General features: G+C 42.4%; 1 protein-coding gene across 2 annotated transcripts in view; it reads right to left on the reverse strand.

Annotated features, from left to right (window-relative positions):
- The window catches only part of LOC122397603 (synapse-associated protein 1), a 106605-nt gene that overhangs the window by 17067 nt on the left and 69667 nt on the right, over positions 1-19871 (reverse strand). For both annotated transcript variants that reach the window (XM_043396855.1, XM_043396856.1), the window contains exon 5: positions 1139-1276. In XM_043396855.1, coding sequence (XP_043252790.1) covers positions 1139-1276 — 138 coding nt within the window. The remainder of the gene's footprint in view (positions 1-1138; positions 1277-19871) is intronic.

Here is a 19871-nt window from a genome sequence, read left to right on the forward strand (position 1 = left end):
TATTGACGACTCGTTTGATCGAAATTTATCATCGATCGTTATATCGAGAACACGAATATTGGGGGGAATAAAAGAGTCAAGACACGAATTGCCCCTTCAAGTGGCATGGTCGTAAAGTACCAGCACGAGCCAGCTTTAGATCCTCGTGTCGTAGGAGCTATTCATCCCGTGTATGAAAATTTTATTAAGGATGATCCTCTCGAGCGCTGCTTAGAGGAATATTATTGAAATAATAACGAGAGTTACAACGCACTTCTTCGTAAAATGACACTTAAGACTTTATTCGATGAGACGCGAGTCGGCCAGATCGTCTCGTACATCGCTATCTGCATTTTTAACGAAGGTTTCGTCGGTCTGCTGCAACGACGCGTATTAATTATTGATCGCACCGTTGGACTTTACTCGAGACACGTATTTTAAAACTGAAGATTTTTTAAAAAAATGATACGTCACAATTCAGATCATACTCTTAGGTCTGGGTTAGGTCTGGGTTATTATCATATAATTTTTAATTCTTCGTCTCTGTTGGAAGTTGACAAGTTATTTTTTATTTTTGAAATATTGCAGAGGAAGGTTGAAACTGATCAGATATCCGAGAGTATACTAATGTTGGAACCCGGGTGGTCAAGTAATGCTCCTTTTGTATTATAAGTTTATCCATTTACGTTGAAATCACGCGGAACTCGACTATGAAGAATAACGGAATTTGCAATGGAATTTGACTCTTGGACAAGGCGTTAACACCTGCAGACTTTTTGTGCAACTCTGAGGCCCGGGGGTATACAGGGTGTCCCGTAAATAGTGTAAGAACCGAAAATGGGGGGTAACTGAGACGATTCTGAACAACGATTTCCTTTGCAAAAATGTCGGATGGGGCTTCGTTTTTGAATTAATAACGAAAAACACTGTTATGTCTTAGCAGGGGAGGAGGACCATTGGTCAACCAACACTAAATATCTTTCTTCGCTGCTATTCCAAAGTCTCTATGCAGGTGCATAGTTTCTCTGTTAGAACATTTTAGCGCCCCGTGTTCGCTACGTGCCGTTCCTATTGTGCGATGGAATCCAATTGCACCCTCTCCATCCAGCCCCCTGGCAAGGATTTGCACGCACAGAGAACGCGGAAAGGAATTACTCACCGTCGAAAGAGATAAACATTCTTCTCGCAGAAGATCCTCGTTGGGTGCGCCGACCCACGGTGCAACGGCCTCTCCCTTCTCGGTGTGCTTACTCGCGATAAAGTTGTCCTGTTCTTTGTTCAATTCGGCCACCAACCTCTGAAATGCCATTAATTCCGTATTAGACACAGGGTCGTGGCGAGGAGCGAGTGGGTTCACGGGACAAGTGTCGCTAGGCCAGGAGACAGAGAGCAATTATCGGTGTCATCGACGTTGCTCCGCGAGCACGGAAATAGCCACGAGGAATCTGCTAAAAGCTGGAGAGTGCGACGTACGGAGAGTACGTTCACCTCGTTAATTAGATCGTTATCGTATTTTTGTCGATATTCGTCGCCTCCACGTCGCAGTCGGCCGAAATCGAAATCGATCGGTCGCGACGCGACGGTTTCCCCGCTCGATTTGCGTCGACAGTTTTTTTTCGGGGACGGATAACTCGGCCGCGACTCGGGATATTTTCGAGATTAACCCTACCGGGACGGTATTTCTGGCTGTATTAATCCGCGGGCGGTATTTAACCCCTCGACGACCCGGACACGACGAAATGGAAACTTCATCGCGCGGAAAGGAGGGGGACAACTTATTTTAGAGATTCAATTTCGCGCTGAAAGATCTCAAAGCGCCCCCGTTCCTGTACCTTGTTACCCCCCCGTTTAAACGTATTTTACGATACGATGCGTATTTATTAAATTGCTTTTAACCGGTAATTTCGAGCTCATCGTCACTTTCAGCACCCCGGGCATTCGTTATTATGCATCGAACAAATAAATAAGTATCTCTTTAAATTCTTTGACTTGTACTGCGATTAAAAGAATACTTGATTAATAATTTAAATGAAATTCGTATAAAAACTGTGACAGTGGGAGATTGAAGTTTATTTGCAGATGGGAACCGATTCGATGACACACTGGTATCGATAGGTATCGATTCACGAACATTGTGTCGAGTTATCTAATAGGTGTCGAAATAAGTCAACATTGGTACGATGTGGTTGTTGACATTCCTGCAGAACTCCAATAACATCGACAGAATTCAAATATCAAGTATCATTGAAATTCTAACGAGACGTAGTTTACTATCAGAGTTGTAGATCGTTCGAATGACTTCGAGTAAACCTTTGTTTAGAATCTAATCGATGGAGATCGATTTCGAAACAGGTCTTCCACGAATATCGTCGGAATTTCGTTAAAGTTCCTGGCGCATAGAGTGCAAAAAATGATCGATTTGACGTTGAGCGATCCATATAGAGGCTCTTCTTTGGTTCACCCAGCACCATTTTAAAAGACCATGGAAGAGTTTCATTTACAGAGTTTGTAACAAAAACGGAAGAAGATAATTCGTCAAACTTTCAAACCTCGAGGCTAATTACAGCGTTCTAAAAAAAGGAATTCTACCGCCTGAGAGGTGTCAATTTTTTAAGTAAAACGATCCCAGAAGCGCGCGTAACAGCTGTTCCTATTATACTAGAGTTTTCCCAAGAACGTTGACCAAGCGAATCTATAGACAGATGTTTAAACTTTTTCCCAAAGGTCACGTAGAGCCTCGTTATGCGCGACATTTAGCGAGTATAGTAGTTCAAAGTCAGAGTGGTAGAAAACGCTGACAACCGATGGTTCGTGTTGATATGACGGAAGTCATGCTTGTAAAGAACCCTGAGGTAGAGCAATTCCTCCTACGACTTGAATATTCTCGAGGACAAGAATACACTTTTTGCATTCTTATTGCCGTATCAAGCGTTGAACCTCGGCACTATCGAACGCGAGTAGTGCCTTAAATTCAGCTTTTAACGGCTGAAATTAAAACACAGGAACTTGGAGGAATGGCGATAACCCAAAGACAAACGTAAAACGCAGTCGAGTCGAGGCTGCGGCGAGACAAATGGCGAGGATTGGGCCAAGAACGAAGAAAAATGGACGACCAGAGATCACGGGGGATACGGAGCGTCTAAAAGGATTAAAGACGCAGAGTCCTGCGGCGTCGTGGCTCAAGCTCGGATAGGCAAGCTCCTTATTATCGCGCTCGTATTTGGGTCAACGAAGTTCTGGGCTACTGCGAGCGCACGGGATCTAATATAGATCATCCTATGCTTATTTCGTAACGAGCGATCCAACTGCTTGCAAGAATTAAATTCTAACGGAGAGAAATAAGGGGAAAACTCTACGGGCCGGGGTTCATCGATCGTTGCGATTCCCAGAACTCTTCCAGTTTTCTAGCATCCGGTTCAACAGCTACGTAAGGTTGCTTTGAATCTCGAACGGAAGGCTGGAAAACGCGTTCCTTTTATTCGAGGAAACGGGCAAGATGCATCGAGGTGACAGATTGCACCCGTTACGGAGCACTCGTAAACTTGTAAAGTTTTGAGCGTCGATGATATTTTATTTATTCCTTTTCCTGATCGAGGAGCGACAAAAATTGTCTATCGTTTTTAAAACGCGTCGTAAAATGTCGTCCCGCGTATATAGACGCGGCCGTAAAATTAAATTTTCATAAACTAGATGTATCGTATGCATCAAGCTAATATTAGACACAGTGCATCGCGCAGAGGCAGGGCTCAAGTTCGGCTAGGTGAGCACCCTTATTATCGCGCTAGTATTTAGGTCAACGAAGTTCTCGACTTCGCGCAGACAGTGCATCATGACAACATTCTCTGTGAACCGCGAAACGTTCATTAGGAATCGATATTTTTGTGCCCTCACAAGCTGGTAAACTTCGCCCATTAACAGACAATACAATTTTTTTTTTTTTTTTTTTTTGAATAAATAGGAATCGAAACGAACAATAAAATAAAACTGAAATAAAAAAAGAGTTCCTTCGAGCATAAATTTTTAATCCTCTCTTCCGCTTTATTAATCCCCTGTCGTTTTTTTGCAGGGTCCTAGCTTTTTAAGGATGATTAATTGAACGCTGTTCTGCTTCAACAGTATTTTAAATTTTGATCAACTTCCCTTAAAATTCGATAATTAACTCCGGGATTAAAACATTTCGCAGCAAGTATTTTAAATAGACGATTTTACGATCCAACTCGGAAATAGTTATCGAAATAAATTCATTGGTAAATTAATCAAACTCGCGATACAAACTGCAAGGTCTGAACCGAGTGATTTCGATTCGAAGGGTTGAAAGAACACAAGAGGGAGGAAAAAACATTTCTGGAGCTTGCAAAGAGTAAAACAATCTCTTCAGAGAACCACGTTCCTGAAGCGAGAAAAACTTTCGACTTTGCAAACGAACCCTATAGTTTCGAGCAAACAGTAGTTAAGCTTCATTGGGAAATAAATTCGCGAAGTTAATTTGCGGACGGCGACTGCTGCAGGTTTGCAAATAGTCATTTTTGCTGTTTGCGCAGAAATAAGTCGTAACGAAAAAAAATTCCGACTACTCTTTTGGTCGCAAGTTTTTGCTTCCCAAAGAGTGTTTGCACGTCGGGATGTTGTTGTTACGGTACAGAGAACGAGAGTAAAACATAATTACAGCCGTTTTGCTAATCTGTGTGACGCTTTTCCCGAACAATTCACCCTTCTTTCGCGCCACGAGTTTCGATTCAACCCCCGGCGGCTCCAGGAATTTGTGCACCAGTGGCCCAGAAAACTCGGTTTATTTTTATTCCGCCGCCACGTCGCCGCTCACGTTACACGTTTACAATTGTGCACACGTTCCCGGTGGATTTTTACAACCGTTGGTCACGCGAATCTACGACTCCGCCATTACGCCCGGATGCAACGGTGCCGTTTTCCACCTACGGACATTTTTTTACGACCCGAAAAGGCCAACTCAGCGAGACAATACGATCTCGGGAATAACTCCCGACAACCACGATCGATACGCGAAATTGCAACGTAAGTAAGGTCTTCGTAAATCGGGCGGAAACGAAAACTCGAGCGGAAATCCAAGTGGAAATCCGAAGGACCGAGTCGGGGGAGAATTACACCCGGCAGGCTCGTCTTGTAACCTATATCTATAACAATAATAAATTCACCGAATCTGGTACCCGATTCCATTCACCGGAGTGCAATAAAATTTCCAGTAATCGTACAAGTTAATAATAAAACATCGATCGATGATAACTCGACGAGAAGTTGGTTAGAATTACTATATTTATCTTCCAATTTCGAAATTTTGAATTGCATCCGATTCTCGAACGCTCGAACAAACGTTGTGATAATCTATAATCTATCATCGATGGTAATAATATAATTGAGAGCTGTATTAATTGAAGATTACTCGATGGGAAGTTATAATTTTCTGTGTTTATCTTCCACCAAAAGGATACGAGTAAGTTTCAGTGATCTGATTGCGAAATTCCAATTATCTTTCGACTAATTACTTTGAAAGCCCATCAGAGCGCGCAAAGTTTCGCGAATTTCCCCACTCGACATTATTTAATTACTCAAACAAATTCACCATGTTCCAGGAACGGTTATCCAAGCACTATAAATTTCCCAGTAATCCACAATAAATGAGGAAACGCGATTTTGCTAAATCGAACCGTTAATATATCTTTTTATTCCGCCCGGGAAAGTTGACGTTTCGACGCAGCGCGATTAAATTCAAAGTTTTAAGACGGGAAATTTTCTGCAGGCTTTGAAGTTACGACGCGTTAAGTTTTGTATCTCTGCCGTAAAAAGGAAAACTCTCTGTCGTAAAGAGGATCGCTACTTTTCTCGTTCGGAAGTCACAGAAATTAAGAACGACGCTTAATGTTGGCGCTGTAATTGCATATTAAAACAATTAAATAAAGAAGACATCTTTCTGTCCATTAAAACGTGGAATATCTTTATTCAGAGATTCGAATGGAGGGACTTTCATTATCCTAATCTTTTTCAGAAGAACAGGAGGGTTATTAATGCAATGACAAAATTGTAAAAGAAATTCCTCTCGTATCCTCAATGAGATGAATTTACGTCACATTAAATAAATCATGCGTGGAGCTTTATTGTCGTATTTTCCCCTCTCATTTTCATTCATTTATACGTCCGTGTGTACCTCGCTGAGGACGCGTCGTAAAACGCGACACGTCCGTACGTTTTAAAAACCGTTTTCGACGAGCCACAAAATGAAAATTTAACATCGTCGGCTACGATCCTACTGGCAAATAAACTTTCTAGAAAAGCACTATTATCGAATATTCATCGTTCCAACGCAGTGTATACAATCCCTGGCATTAATAATTCGAACATAATTCGTACATCTGCATTCGGAGCTCGTTGTTTCATTCTTCTTAATTTTCCATAAATGCTAAATCTTCGTTTCCTTTTTGCACACTGGCTCCGTTTATTTTACGCTTAAGTCAGATTATAAGTCGAGATTTTTATTGCGTTGGTGAAACAGCCACATTTGCCTAGCCACGCTTACCCGCATAAAGCGCGTTCCTCTTAAATTCTGTTTTCGTTTTTTTCACCCGAGGCAAAAACCATTTTTAATAACGACGAGTATAGGTCTCACGCACACGCTCATCGACGTTAAGCGTGTTACGTAAATGCTCGCGAACCGTCTTTAAAAGAAAACCAGAAAATTACGATCCCGTGCGTAGTTCCAGCCAGCTTTGTCGCGAGTTAGGGTGAGAATTTATCGCCCCCGGGGTTATTTAGAACGCAAGAAACCTTTACCAACCGCGACTCCGTCGCAATTACCCGGCGAGACGATCGTTTCCAACGGAAAGACGGGTTCTCACGACTGGGATTCGCATTTGCAAAAAAATGTCTCAGCGTTACGCGAACAAGGTATCGGGCCGGGGATAAGCAGAAGGACATGAAAGGGCACTTGAGGCGAGCGGGGCTTCGATCTCGTGAAGGGAATCCTATGGACTAATCCCTCGTTCGACGATTTCATTCCGCGCGAGGACGACTCGCGCTTCCTCGACGACGCTCGTCGCCGCGAATTTGATTCAGCGGTACCTGTCGCTGTGCTGGCTGGCTGCAGGAGGATCCTGACCCCCGGAAGCAGCGAAAATTACGTGGAAGCTGGAAAAGTATCTTCCGGTTCTGACGGATCGGATCCAATAAATCGATGTCGCGGCCGCCGCCTCCGAGAAATGAAATACCGTCTGCGAGGGATTCAATACCGTACTTTCTTCTCCTATCCGCAATCGTACAGAACGACAAAGGACTGCACATCATCCACGTACGTGGTCGCGGTCGCTGTTTATTTATTATATCGATTCTAGAGGGGGGGAAAAAAGTCCAAACTAGCGCGCGCTCGTTATCTGAGAAGTTTCGCTGGAAGAATTGGCTTCGATCCTCTGCGCGCCAGAGTTTCTTTATAAGAGACTTTTATTTATTTTTATAGATACTGTGCCAATAATCAAGATCGATAATGCAGAGAATAATGCGAAGGAAATTGCCCCTCCACTTAGACACACTACTGTATAGCCATCTTGTATAGCTTTGGAGATTCGAGGAAGAAGTAGTTGATTCTAATGCTCTCCTACAATAGTGAATGCATTTCGTTGAAATTATCTATAAAAAAGTATTAAACAACATCTCCGTAGAGAGTCGAACAAATTTGCTGAAAATGTCTGCATCTACACCTTTTGAAACATTAAAATCCTCGAATCCGTTCAGAAGTTATGATGTTTTAAAGATACGCATGAAATTTCAGGGAAACATATCAATGGTATGGTCAGACATATTTTCGGTAATGAATTTTTTTCTCGAAACTGCGTAGAAATTCGGGGGTATGTCTATTCACCAAAAATGATTGTATTTGACCCCCACAACGGAAAATAATTTTTTTAGAACAATTTGAAACTTTTCGATTTTGTTGAAAAATTTAAACACCTACTCAAATTTTTTTCTCGAAAATGCGTAGGAATTCGGGGTTATTTCTATTCACCAAAAATGATTGTATTTGACCTCCGCAACGGAAAATAATTTTTTTAAAACAATTTAAAACTTTTCGATTTTGTCGAAAAATTTAGACACATACTCGAATTTTTTTCTCGAAACTGGTTAGGAATTCGGGGTTATGTCTATTCACCAAAAATGATTGTAATTATCCCCTACAACTAATAGTAATTTTTTTAGAATAATTTGCAATTTTTGTTTTCGCCAAAAAATTTATGCACCTACTCGAATTTTTTTCTCGAAACTGGTTAGGAATTTGGTGGTATGTCTATTCACCAAAAATGATTGTAATTATCCCCTGCAACGAATAGTAATTTTTTTAGAACGATTTGAAACTTTTTAATTTTGTCGAAAAATTTAGACACCTACTCGAATGTTTTTATCGAAACTGGTTAGGAATTTTAGGATATGTCTATTCACCAAAAATGCTTGTAATTAACCCTTGCAACTAAATATAATTTTTTTAGTATGATATGAAATTTTTTAATTTCGCCAAAAAATGTAGGCACCTACCCCCTGTCGATTGGGCCACGAAAGTCCATAAGGTGTAAGATCTACTCATATATCTCGTCTGTGATATCAGCTTATCGATTGATAATGCAGAGAATAATCCTCCTCGAGAATGTAAAGTATTTAATTTAACCCTCTGCATACCACCCTCACATGGCACGGAGTTTCTTTATAACAAACTTATTTATTTTTATAGATATTATGCCCAGTACAAAATGTCTTGGATATCGAGAGAATTTGATGAAATTCATATCTGCTGATCGATCGATAACGCAATGAATAATCCTCCTTCGAAATATTTAATTTCAATACTTCGCGAAAAACTTGTCCAATATCAGGCGCGTTAAATTGCTTTTCGTAGCCGTAATTAATGTTACGGGGTTATAAGAGCGCGAATAGGAGAGAAATTAAACATTTCACGGAAACCGTAAACGCGAATCAGCTTTGATAACGCGAACGCCACGGGATGAAAATACCCGAGACTGAAATAGTACCTCATAATTACGGTGAATACATTATTTCAAGCGTATTTAAACAATGCTCCTTCAGCGTTTCCGTACCGGTGTTTCGCGCAAAGAAAGCTTTAATCGCTCGTTGAAAATTGCACGGACTCCCCGGAAACATTGTTGTTTGCGTTCGTCCGGGTCGATCGATGCCCTGCGACGAAACGCAAACTATTCTCCCGCGACTCTCTTCGCCGAACCGTGTTCACGTTATTCCCCGACGCGTCCTCTCGATCGACGCCACGCGCTCGCTAAAAACGTAATTACCTCTCGTTAATTATCCGGCAGCTGTAAAACTCGTTCGAATTATCATATCGCCGCGCGATCAAATGAAATCTTCGTTGGGGCTTAATTATAACCCTGCGGTTCACGGATGATGACGATTCCTCTCTATGAAAGTTCTAATTTTCAAATTTTAAACTTTGTGCACTGTTCTCGCCTGTCTATTAATATGATACATACGAGTCACACAATTTTCGATACAAGATATTTACTGCTTCATTAAATTGAGAATTGAACAGCTGTTAACGAGACTTAACGAGAAGGTGAAAATTATCCAGACATTCGAAGCAATGACGTTTGATATGATTCATCTCATGAAGAAGATATTATGCTTCTCAAATTTTTTAAACAGTATATAATTAAACATTTCAACCGATCTCTTAATACCATGTTTCGTCGATTTTCTTTCTGGTCCCAGAATGCTCGAGGGTTTTTTGTCGGAAGGGTTGCGGAGTGGGTAGTTCTGGAGATTTTTCTCCCAGCACGAGTGTAGGCGAGGATTCCGCTGGAAATTTCATTTAAAGCGTTAAGCGATTTTCCCCGCGAGCTGGCGTTCTTAACGAAAAATGATTTTAATCGCGACCAGGGCCGTGAGAAAGGGCGCTTGTCGTCTTGGCGGCGTATTACGGTCACGCGAAGGCACGAAACGTGGCCCGAATGCGAGGATCCGAGTCGTTTCGCATTACCGCCTAGGGATTAAAGCTGCGCGAAAAGGCTAGTGGGGAAATAGGACGTTGGCCAGCGATCTCTCGACGCAGGGGTTTCGATCGTGCGCTGCACCTAACACTTTTACTATAAATAGCGGCAACTTATTTAATAAAGAGGCACGCGTTGATGCGGTCGCGTGCCTCCCGACGCGATACTTGCCGCGAAAAACAGATCGAAAATGCACAGGAAAATTCTCTTCCACGATCTTCCACATCCAAGAAAAACGAGATTCAAACTCTGACGAGTCTCGACTTCCACAATATGAACAACTAGCAATTACAATTGCAATTTTACGTAGAGACGCCAGTGGAGTGCAAAGATAAAATGATCTCGTAAATTAGAATAAGATTATAAAGAAATACGACAATGTATCCAATTAATAGAAACGCTTTCCACCAATTTATTGCAAATTGTTATGAGAAGCACTGCCGGAAGGGACTGTATTCGTAAAACCCGATGTAGACGGTAGATTCTCGGAACACGATTATGGTCAGGTTCGAATTTGGCGACACGAGGGACCCTAAAGTTACGGAAGTTTGTACTATTTAGCGGAGAGTCGTAAGATCGATCCCGAGACTGTTCGATAGGGACGACCTCGAAGCTGCAAGACTCGAGTGGATAATCCTAGATTCTGAGACTCCGGCTAGGGTTGACCTGTATCTCAATCAGACTCGCGAGAAACGGCCAGGACCACCCCAAAGTCATAAAGCTGCGCATCTCCAGCTACCCCTAATCGTGGAGCATCTAGAGACCTGAGACTCCTCGTCCGCGAGATCTTTGAAAGATCCGGAGAATCTACGAGGTCCCAGGAATTCTTGACTCCCGAGACTTCTGTGAGTCCTCGAGATTACCAGGATACTCAGGATCTCTAGAATTCCTAACAGTATCGTCGAGATCTCTTGGAATACACTATTCCTCACGGATAGTTGCCTCCAGATACCTAGATACAAAAATTCTGTAACTAATGTGAGACCTTATTTAAAATAAAGTACGGATCAAGGTATTCGAAACACGTCTTTTGGCTATCTCTGATTGTGTTTTGCGAGGTTAGTGTACCTCGAATTGGGTTCTACGACTCCAATATTGCTCTCCTCGAGGCTAAACCTGTCCACGACATTGAATTCGTCGCTACAGAGTCCTAGGAATCTGCTATGTACGATCTATAATTGCATTTCTCGACCCCTAGGTCGTCTCCGTACGGTCTCACGACTTTGGCGTCAACCTAATGGAGAGCTCGCAAGTCTCGAGTGGATTGTATCACGTTCCACGGGAGTCTAGGGTCATTGGTATCGAGTTTCATAAATTGAGGGTCGAGTAGGCTGTCAACGATTCAATCCTCCTTGTACCTAGCAAATAATAAGTAATTCGAGGCGAAAAACGATCGCTCGCGTCAAGGTTTTTATCGAGAAACGCGTGACTGAGCTCGAAAGGAACGACGCCATTTTGGAGTATGTTGTTCTACGCTCGTTAATTATGTTTTTCAGCTTCGCGTTAGAACGGTCATACTTCCTTATAATATCGTACTACTTTGGTAGATAAAATATCTCTATTTAATTTTGATTACTAATTTTATTCGCCATTGGACGTTTAAACAATTTTCGATCGAACGATGGAAGAAATTCACGCAATTGTTCGCCGAATGCCATCAAACTAGCGAGGTAATCGGTCGAAGTGGATTTCCTCTCGACTATCTTACTTTCGGTTATCAGAGGTCGATTAAGCCGCGCCGGGTACCGCTGAAACGATCCACTTTTATTTATTGTGTTGAGTGAAAGCGCTTATTTCGATAAGATTTCCGCCACTTCGAATCGTCGACAGCCTTTCGATGGTCTCCTCGCAAAACGTTTTGGCAAACTCGTCCAACGACTCGTCGCCATGCCCATCAACGCCGATGTAACTCGAAGTTAACAGAGACCAACAAATTGCAAACGTTATAAAATAAAATATTAACCATTTACTTCTTGTCTTCGTGAGCGAACTAAAATTTTAATGACTAAAAAATGGACGTTCGTAGAACGGCGAGGGATGCGATAGTCAGCTCGCGCTCCCTTGGGTGCGTCACTGTCAACAGTTGTCGTGTTATTACGGGCGAATAGTGGAAACGCGTCGTTAAAAACGAGTGCCTCCAATGAGCAACGGGACGTTTCTCGTCGACGTATGTCGGATGATACATCGACCCAATTTTAGACGATACGGAACAACGGAGAGCCCCAGCAATCGAAAAACAAAGACGTGCCACGTTCGCGAGCAGGGAGGACCAGAACTAAAAGTAACGAGAGTGGACTTGGGAACTCCAAGTTTTCTAATTCCTTAACGAACGAAGCTGAGAGGAAATGTTCAACCTTATTAAACAATTCTTTCCCCATTCGCTGAGATAAATACCAAATGTTATTCTCTGTCTAGGGTTGAAAGAAAAGAAACCAGTTTTCTACGCCGTCAGAGGAGACACACGATCTCCTCTCGCACGAGTACGCCAAATCGTCGCGGTAGTTATTAGCTAGAATTCGGGTTACATCGTGACTTGGCAGACGCGAATTCGGACAATCGATACAACCGCGGCGCGCTTCATATTTCAGCGTGCAACTTCGACGAGCAAACTTGAAGCGCGGTTTCATCACTCCCTGGACGACCACACGTAACCGAGCGATCCACGTGAATGGAAATTAATGTTAAAAGAGCGTCAAGGATCGCGTTAACGTCGTCTCGCTGGCTCGAACATTTATCGTCCCGAAACTACGTTGACCAAATGGTTTAAAATTATGCACGAGGTTACGGACTCCGGTATTATTTATGTAACAAGCGTTCTCTGTTGAGAATTTGGACACGGTTGAAAAATATCATCTCAACTTTCTCGAGAGGGGCAGCTCAATCGTACCCGTCTCAATGGGAATTGACGCGTCGTGAGCTAGCGAGCAGAGACCAAAGGGACTTGAATTTATGGGCCAATTTCCTTGAAACCAAGGGATTCTTGCACAAGGTCCGCAGTGTCTACATCCGGTGCAAATGCATCAGGACACGTAGACGTTGCAGAAAACAGGAAATCGTTCTAAACTTCTACGATGATACATTTCTGTTCCCCACTACGAGTGTACACATTTTTCAGAGACACTTCTAATCGATACAATAGAACACGAACACGGAATAATAATATATCGAACTCGTTTTTAATATCGCGAACATCAGTCAGAGAATTTTAAAAGTACTCCTTCCTCTGTGTGAATACTTGTATAATATTTACTGGCACTCTCGTAATTAAATAGATGTTTAAGAACCGGTTTCCTGCCGTGAGAATTTTAATAACACAGTGGAGTGGATGGGAGGAGTCTATTCATGTAAATGAAGATAACCCACGTGGACGTTGCAAGCATTAAAACATTTATATAACAGGTTATTCAGATTTGAATGCTGATAAAATGTGAACGATTTTGCAACCGTTTAACTAATTAAAAAGTAAGTCGAAGTCAGGAAATTGAATCTGATCGAATTATAAAATCATTCTATGAACACTGTAGAAAAGCAATAATGGCGGTCACCAATGACCACCGGTTCAAAGTTACGTTTTTATAATGCCTGCAACGAACGAGTGTTAATGGTGGCCAAATTTTTGATACCAGCACGCTATTTTTTGTAATCTGAAAACAATGGACGAGTTGGGTGCGAAGATAAGATAATCTCGTTCTGGAAAGGTGTGCAACGTCGAAACGATCGTAATAACATAGGCGCGGCGGATCAGGAAAGGGATTGATACAGCGTGATTAACGCTAATTCCGATTGCTCTACGTGGAATTACATTAGGATACAACGCAAGGGCTTGCGGATCGTTGAACAATCCCTTTGACCTTAACCTGAAAGCTTTCGACTATCGAGCACCGTTGCAGACGCGTTACGACCTATTTTCCATTCTTGACGGTTAATCTATTACGTAATATCGGTTTTCATACGTATCGATACGATACTTTTATCCATCGCGGTTCAAGGCGACGAGGACTGACACATCTGTTGTTTCCCCCCCCGCGATACGCTGTCACTCGAGCAACTTCGGGGTACGTTCGTTCTTATCTCGCATTTTTCACGGGATTACTTGGTTCTTCGAGACGTTTAAGAAGTTTGGTACGATTTAGCGCCGAAAGTAGCCGGGGGACGACAATGGACTCTTGGGGAACGGACTGCGTCAGAAGTTGAAGCGAAGTTGAAGCGAAAATACAAAAGGTACGATAGGTAGGGTACGTAACAAGAGCAAGAGCTTTTAATAGTCCCAAGTACAATGGGTCGAGGCGACTTTTATGCACGCGTTCGAATACACCGAACCCGAGGCGGCGTAGCGAGCGAGGAGCCGCTTCACGGATAGCAAATTATACAGAGAAAACTCTGTGTTCCTCGTGGAAAATCGATCTGCACGACGAACGAGGACTGCTCGTTCGACGACTAAATATGGAAGAGGAACCGCCGCGGTTCGAGTCCGTTGATTCTCAAACGAGCAAATTCCGAGCCAACGAGGGTAATTGAGCGCCTTATGAAATATTAAGACACTCTTCGATTCACCGGTATGAGAATAGATATCCTGTTCGGCCGGAATACCGTGTCTTTCGTTGAGACGATACCAAGACTCGACTGGATCGCTCCACGTATCGTGTATCAATGTACCCTCCGTGTATCCGCTGCTCCGGAATAATATTTTCCTTCCATCCTTCGAGTCATGCTAGAGCAACGTTCCATACAACACGATGTTACCAATATTGAAGAGATTTAGCACATAATTGGCGTCTTTTATTCTCAAATCTTTATCCAATGCTCTGTCTTCGAATCTTTACAAGTCGATTTAATATTTAAATTCCTTGGAATTTTTAAAAATTGATCAAAACTAGTGACTGTTTGGTCCAAGACACGTCAACGAACTCGTCAAAAAGGCTGACCCAGCAAATCTTGCCTCAGACTGTTTATATTTCGCCGACTTAAAGTTCTTAAAGTAATAAGTTAGTTGCTAGCAGCAGGTGTTAAAGGGGCTCCTTTTAACTTCTAATTTTTGACCCGGGGGGAAAGTTTGCCGATTCAGCCTCCACCGACAGAGTTTCCCCACTAGCGTAATCTCGACGAGACACCATTCATCTTTGTAATTTCATTCGAAATAATCTTCCAAGCCCGGATTAAATAATTTTGACGAGTGCTCCGTCGATCTCTTTTCCTTCCCTGGGAATAAATTTCTGTAAATTACGAGCGAAAACCGAGGGATAAAAGGGGTACAGGAATGGGCAGAGCAATTCGTCGAATAGAAATTCCACGATGAAAGGGGGTCGTACTACTATCGCCTCTGTTTTCTTAAAAATAGAATACTGTAGTTTTCTATCGATCTGATAGTGGTAAGACGAACAACCGTGACCTATAACGCAAGGTCATTTAATGACACTCGATGCGAGCTACGACAAAGGATATATTACATTAACAACCAGATGAAACAGTCCGGTAATCTTATCGTGTTTGTCCTGTCGCGTGAATTTCCTATCACGTCCTTGACGGTGTTTATTACTTGGAATATCTATAGGTGAGAGATTCTAGCACTAAAGACCACTGTCCTTCGGCGAATCGCCAAGTTATATGTGCAACTGTATCACTGTGTTATTGCTCGATGTAGATCCATCTAGGTAGCTTTATTCGTCTTGGCGGTTGTTGAAAGATAGATAAATCATCTTGGAAGCGTACAGATAGCTCCCTCAGTACCAATTTCTTTTACGCACACTTTTTACTATCCCCGAGTTTGAAATTACAAGCTACGAGAATACTTTGTTAGGCACCGAGGATGGTAACTGATTGATTCAACCTTTTCCCCCCTTAGCAGAATCTTCGCTACGGGGCAAATTATGAGCACTTCTTATCTCGAGTTAATAAAAGATCAACACGAACAATCGACCCAAGTCGAGCCCCGGCCGCGAGAGCTTTCGCAAACAGACAGAATCGAGCGATTCTCAAAAATACTCGAGCCTAGTCCCCTTCGTTCGATCGATCCCGATTCGCGTCCGACTATCAAGGGGCTGTATTACTTCGACGCTGAGAAAATTGAGCAAAATGACTCCATATCGTCGACGAATTACGAGCTTTAAAATCGATGACTTTCAGAGTCATCTCTGTAATTTCGATTCCCAATCGAGGAAACATGGCGCTCGAGGGTGCACTACACGCAATTTTCAGTCGCGTAACTTTCAACCCAGACCACGTTCGATTCAAAGGAATGCAATTAAATCCACGTTCGAAGTATCCAGGCCGTTTTCGAACATTTTCCAGGCTCGAATTTTTCGGGTGAAAAAATGCTTTTCTTTCGCTTTTTTTTTTTTATTCCCGCGAGACGATCAACACCGAAAGTCTTTCGCGAGGTAAAAGCTGCCATCGATCCGCGCGAGCCTTGACAGTAATGGACTCGTCACATTACCCGGCCACCTTTAATCATTTCGCGCGCGCGTGTGCGTGGTTTCTTCGACGGTGGCCCGTAAACCGCGAAAATATACTGGTTTTCGGCGGGGAACGCGGCGAAATACACCGACGAGAAATCGACGCGGACAAATTTTCAAGGGGAGAAATGCCGGGGTTCTGTGCGGAACGTGGAACTTATTGATCCGCGACGGGGTGTCCGACTTCTGGCTGCTTTTGGCCCGAACTTTCGGCACGTTTCATTTACGCCCCGGTCCGAGTTAAATTACAATATGCAGATTCGAGTTGTAAAAGTTCGCGATCGCCCGGGGAACGGTCGCGATCGGCCAGCATAAACGTCTAATCGCCCCTCGTCGATCGAGAATTTCCAAAAACTCCCGTCGAATCGCACGTTTCTAAAAAAAAAGAAATCCGAGTTTTATCCATCGCGGGGGAATTTTTAAGCGTGGAACCGATTTTCGCTTACGAGATTCTATTAGGTCGGTCGGGAAAAGCGCGTTTTTAGCGAGGAGTCTCGTGACCTTAATTGTTCTTCCATATCTTGTCTGCGATTACAAGTATATTTTAGGCGTTTTATTTTTGTTTTTACGTTGTTAAAAATATCCTGGGACTTCGGTCACGGAACAGCGAGGATAAAGGTACAAGTCACGTTGTATTAACGTCTAAAAACTGTGAATGTGGAAGATTAATTGTTTACAGTTACCAGAGACTGTACATACAAACAGTCTAGTGTTTGCTTTTCTTTACGGAGTTTAGTTTTTCCACGTTTGATTATATTGTTTTAGAAACTATCCGTAAATGTCAACTATTAATTCGCACCTTCGCGCGTAAGTGATAATTGAATCATAACAGTAATGGCAGCATCCTCGAGTGCACACGCGAATGAATATTCAAAGTGGACAACGCTCGCGCGAGAAGTGAGAGTTTTCACTATCGAATGTAAACTGAAAATATTAAAGTACACATCCGCTAGATAAATTAGTGAAGGTAAATATTCGCAAGTATACATTCGCTGACCTTTCAGATTCGCGGGAAAATATACATAGACCAGTGGAAAGGGAAGCTTAAAACCGGGTTACAAAAGCACAAAAGAGGTCCCTTGTATAATAATTTCTTCCTTGTCAAAAAACACTGCAGAGATAATGGAAATTAAATTACCATGTTTAAACAGGAATTTATATCGTTTCTTGATATGTTAGATTATTTATTGCTTCGGTGCTATCTATTCTATATTGAACATTTCCGTCTTCTACCCTATAAAATCTGAGCAGATGCATAGGACATTTCTAGACGTGGCATTCAATAAAAAGGTATTATTAACCAGTTAACTGTGATTGACGAGTATACTCGTCATGGAGAAGTGGCACGATTTTGTGTATTGACGAGTATACTCGTCATGCCTATAAAGTAGTTACCATTGACTATTTAAATTGTAATTTTTGAGAAAAACAAAACATATTCTTAAATTTCAAGATGTTTAGAATATTTTGAGGCCATGGCGGAATAAAACAAGCAAATAAAAAATATAAATAATTTGAGATGAACTTATGCATCCCCGTATGCACCGGCTGAAACAGCTTACCAGTTCGCATAACGAATTTATTTATGTGCAATGATAACGTTTTTTAGATGTTAGCTTAAAAGGGGCAAAGGCAAAAGTCAGAAAGTTGATTTATAATAGGGTTCCTTCAGGTATGGTCAGTCATGGGACAAATGCGTGACACCGACCAGGCGCTGAGCCTATTGATACCTACTGGCCCGAAGATATCTAGCTATCGAGTGGGTTTTTATTGCGTGTTTAGTTTAATATGTATGTAATATATGTGTATGTTAAACAAATAAGTAAATATTACTAATAAAATTGTCAATTTTATAAAATAAACCCATCTTTTTGATCCAATATCTTACCAGCGCAACTTACTCTGTGATTGACGAGTATACTCGTCATGGCTCGATTCTGGCGACACAAAACGGTGCGCGCTCTCAAACGAGCGTGCCACAGTTAACTGGTTAAACGATCGTGAGATTTATGGTGGATCGAATCCGCAAATGGTTGTGAAAAAGTTAAGAACGGCTCGAAAATGGTGGTTTTGAGCCAAACGAGAAGTCATGCTCCCCAAACGACTAAAGAGATGGAAAGCGACGAAGATCCTGCGCAAAACGTCTTCGAGTTAATCAATCAACAGTTCCTCGAAGCTTGAAAGCTATGAGGAAGGATTTAGAAACGAGAAAAACCGTTTGAATTCTCCGAACGTGCATTTGGCAACCGGCTCTCCATCCATCATTGTTTGTCGCTTGGAAAAAAGGAAGTCTTTTTGCGACTAATTGTCACAGACTAAGAGAGGTGGATGGAGAGAAAAAATTATATGAAAACGCATTCATTTTATACTTAAATCTTCAAAACTTTGAATTTTTAGACTCGATAGCTTTGAGGTTCCCTTTAATTTCCTCCTCGTTGGGAGAATTTGCCCCCTTTAAGATGCCTAGACCCCGTAGGAGATAACTTTGTTGAACGCGATGGATGCTCCGGAGCCCCCATAGTTTGATTACCGAGTCTCAAAACTATTCACGATGCACGAGGCCTTGAATATTAATTTTGATATACCTAGACTTCGCAGTCAAACTCATCTTTCGTTTCCGCGTATAGAAATGGTGAAAAAAAACAGGGTCAATAGGACGTCGAAGGGTCGAAGTGACGCGTTTGCGTCGATTTCACAACGAAAGGGCAAAGGTCGAGGATCTGTACGCGTGCCAAGTTTGGCAGGATGGTTCTGAAACATATTCAGGAGGACGTCTTCACCGGAGAACAGTTAAACGACAGCAGGGAGTGTTCGCGGAACGAGCGATCAGTGACGAGAGCGACGTTCCCCAGAAGAAGAGGCCTATTGATCCGTGAACCAAGTGCCAAAGAGATGGCGGTGCCTCGTCCCTGACGTAATATCCGTCGCTGATAGAGAAAGCTTCATTTACGATTTTCTTCGCGTCCCTCGGGACGATCCACCGCCGCGGAAACGTTCCACGGTGCTCTCTTATTCGACGCTTTTTATTTATTCCCTATCTGGTCGGCGTTTCTCTTTTACTTGCGACGTCCGAGGAGCTTTCTCGTCGATTCGCGCGGGATAATTTCCCATGCTGTGTCCCGATTAACGCCTCCGACTGAGCTGGCCCGGCTCGTTCTTAATAATTGGTACGAGCTGCACAGCCACAGCCACCGCGAATAAAATTACATGTTTTATTGAACGCGTTACCGTCCACACCGGTCGCAATTATATCTCCGCCGTCGAGACCAGTTTCCACCAGGAAACAACTCGTGGAAGTCTCCAGGAGACAGTAAAATATGGATTTCATTTCTACATTTTTTTCAGAGGGCAGGAGAAATTTTTGCAACACCGGATATGCATTCGAGCTTTTAATCGTAGAAATAAAAAGTAA

Source organism: Colletes gigas, unplaced genomic scaffold (genome assembly GCF_013123115.1).
Source record: "Colletes gigas isolate AHSC1104 unplaced genomic scaffold, ASM1312311v1 Colletes_gigas_Sc00010, whole genome shotgun sequence".
Classification (NCBI taxonomy): Eukaryota; Metazoa; Arthropoda; class Insecta; order Hymenoptera; family Colletidae; genus Colletes; species Colletes gigas.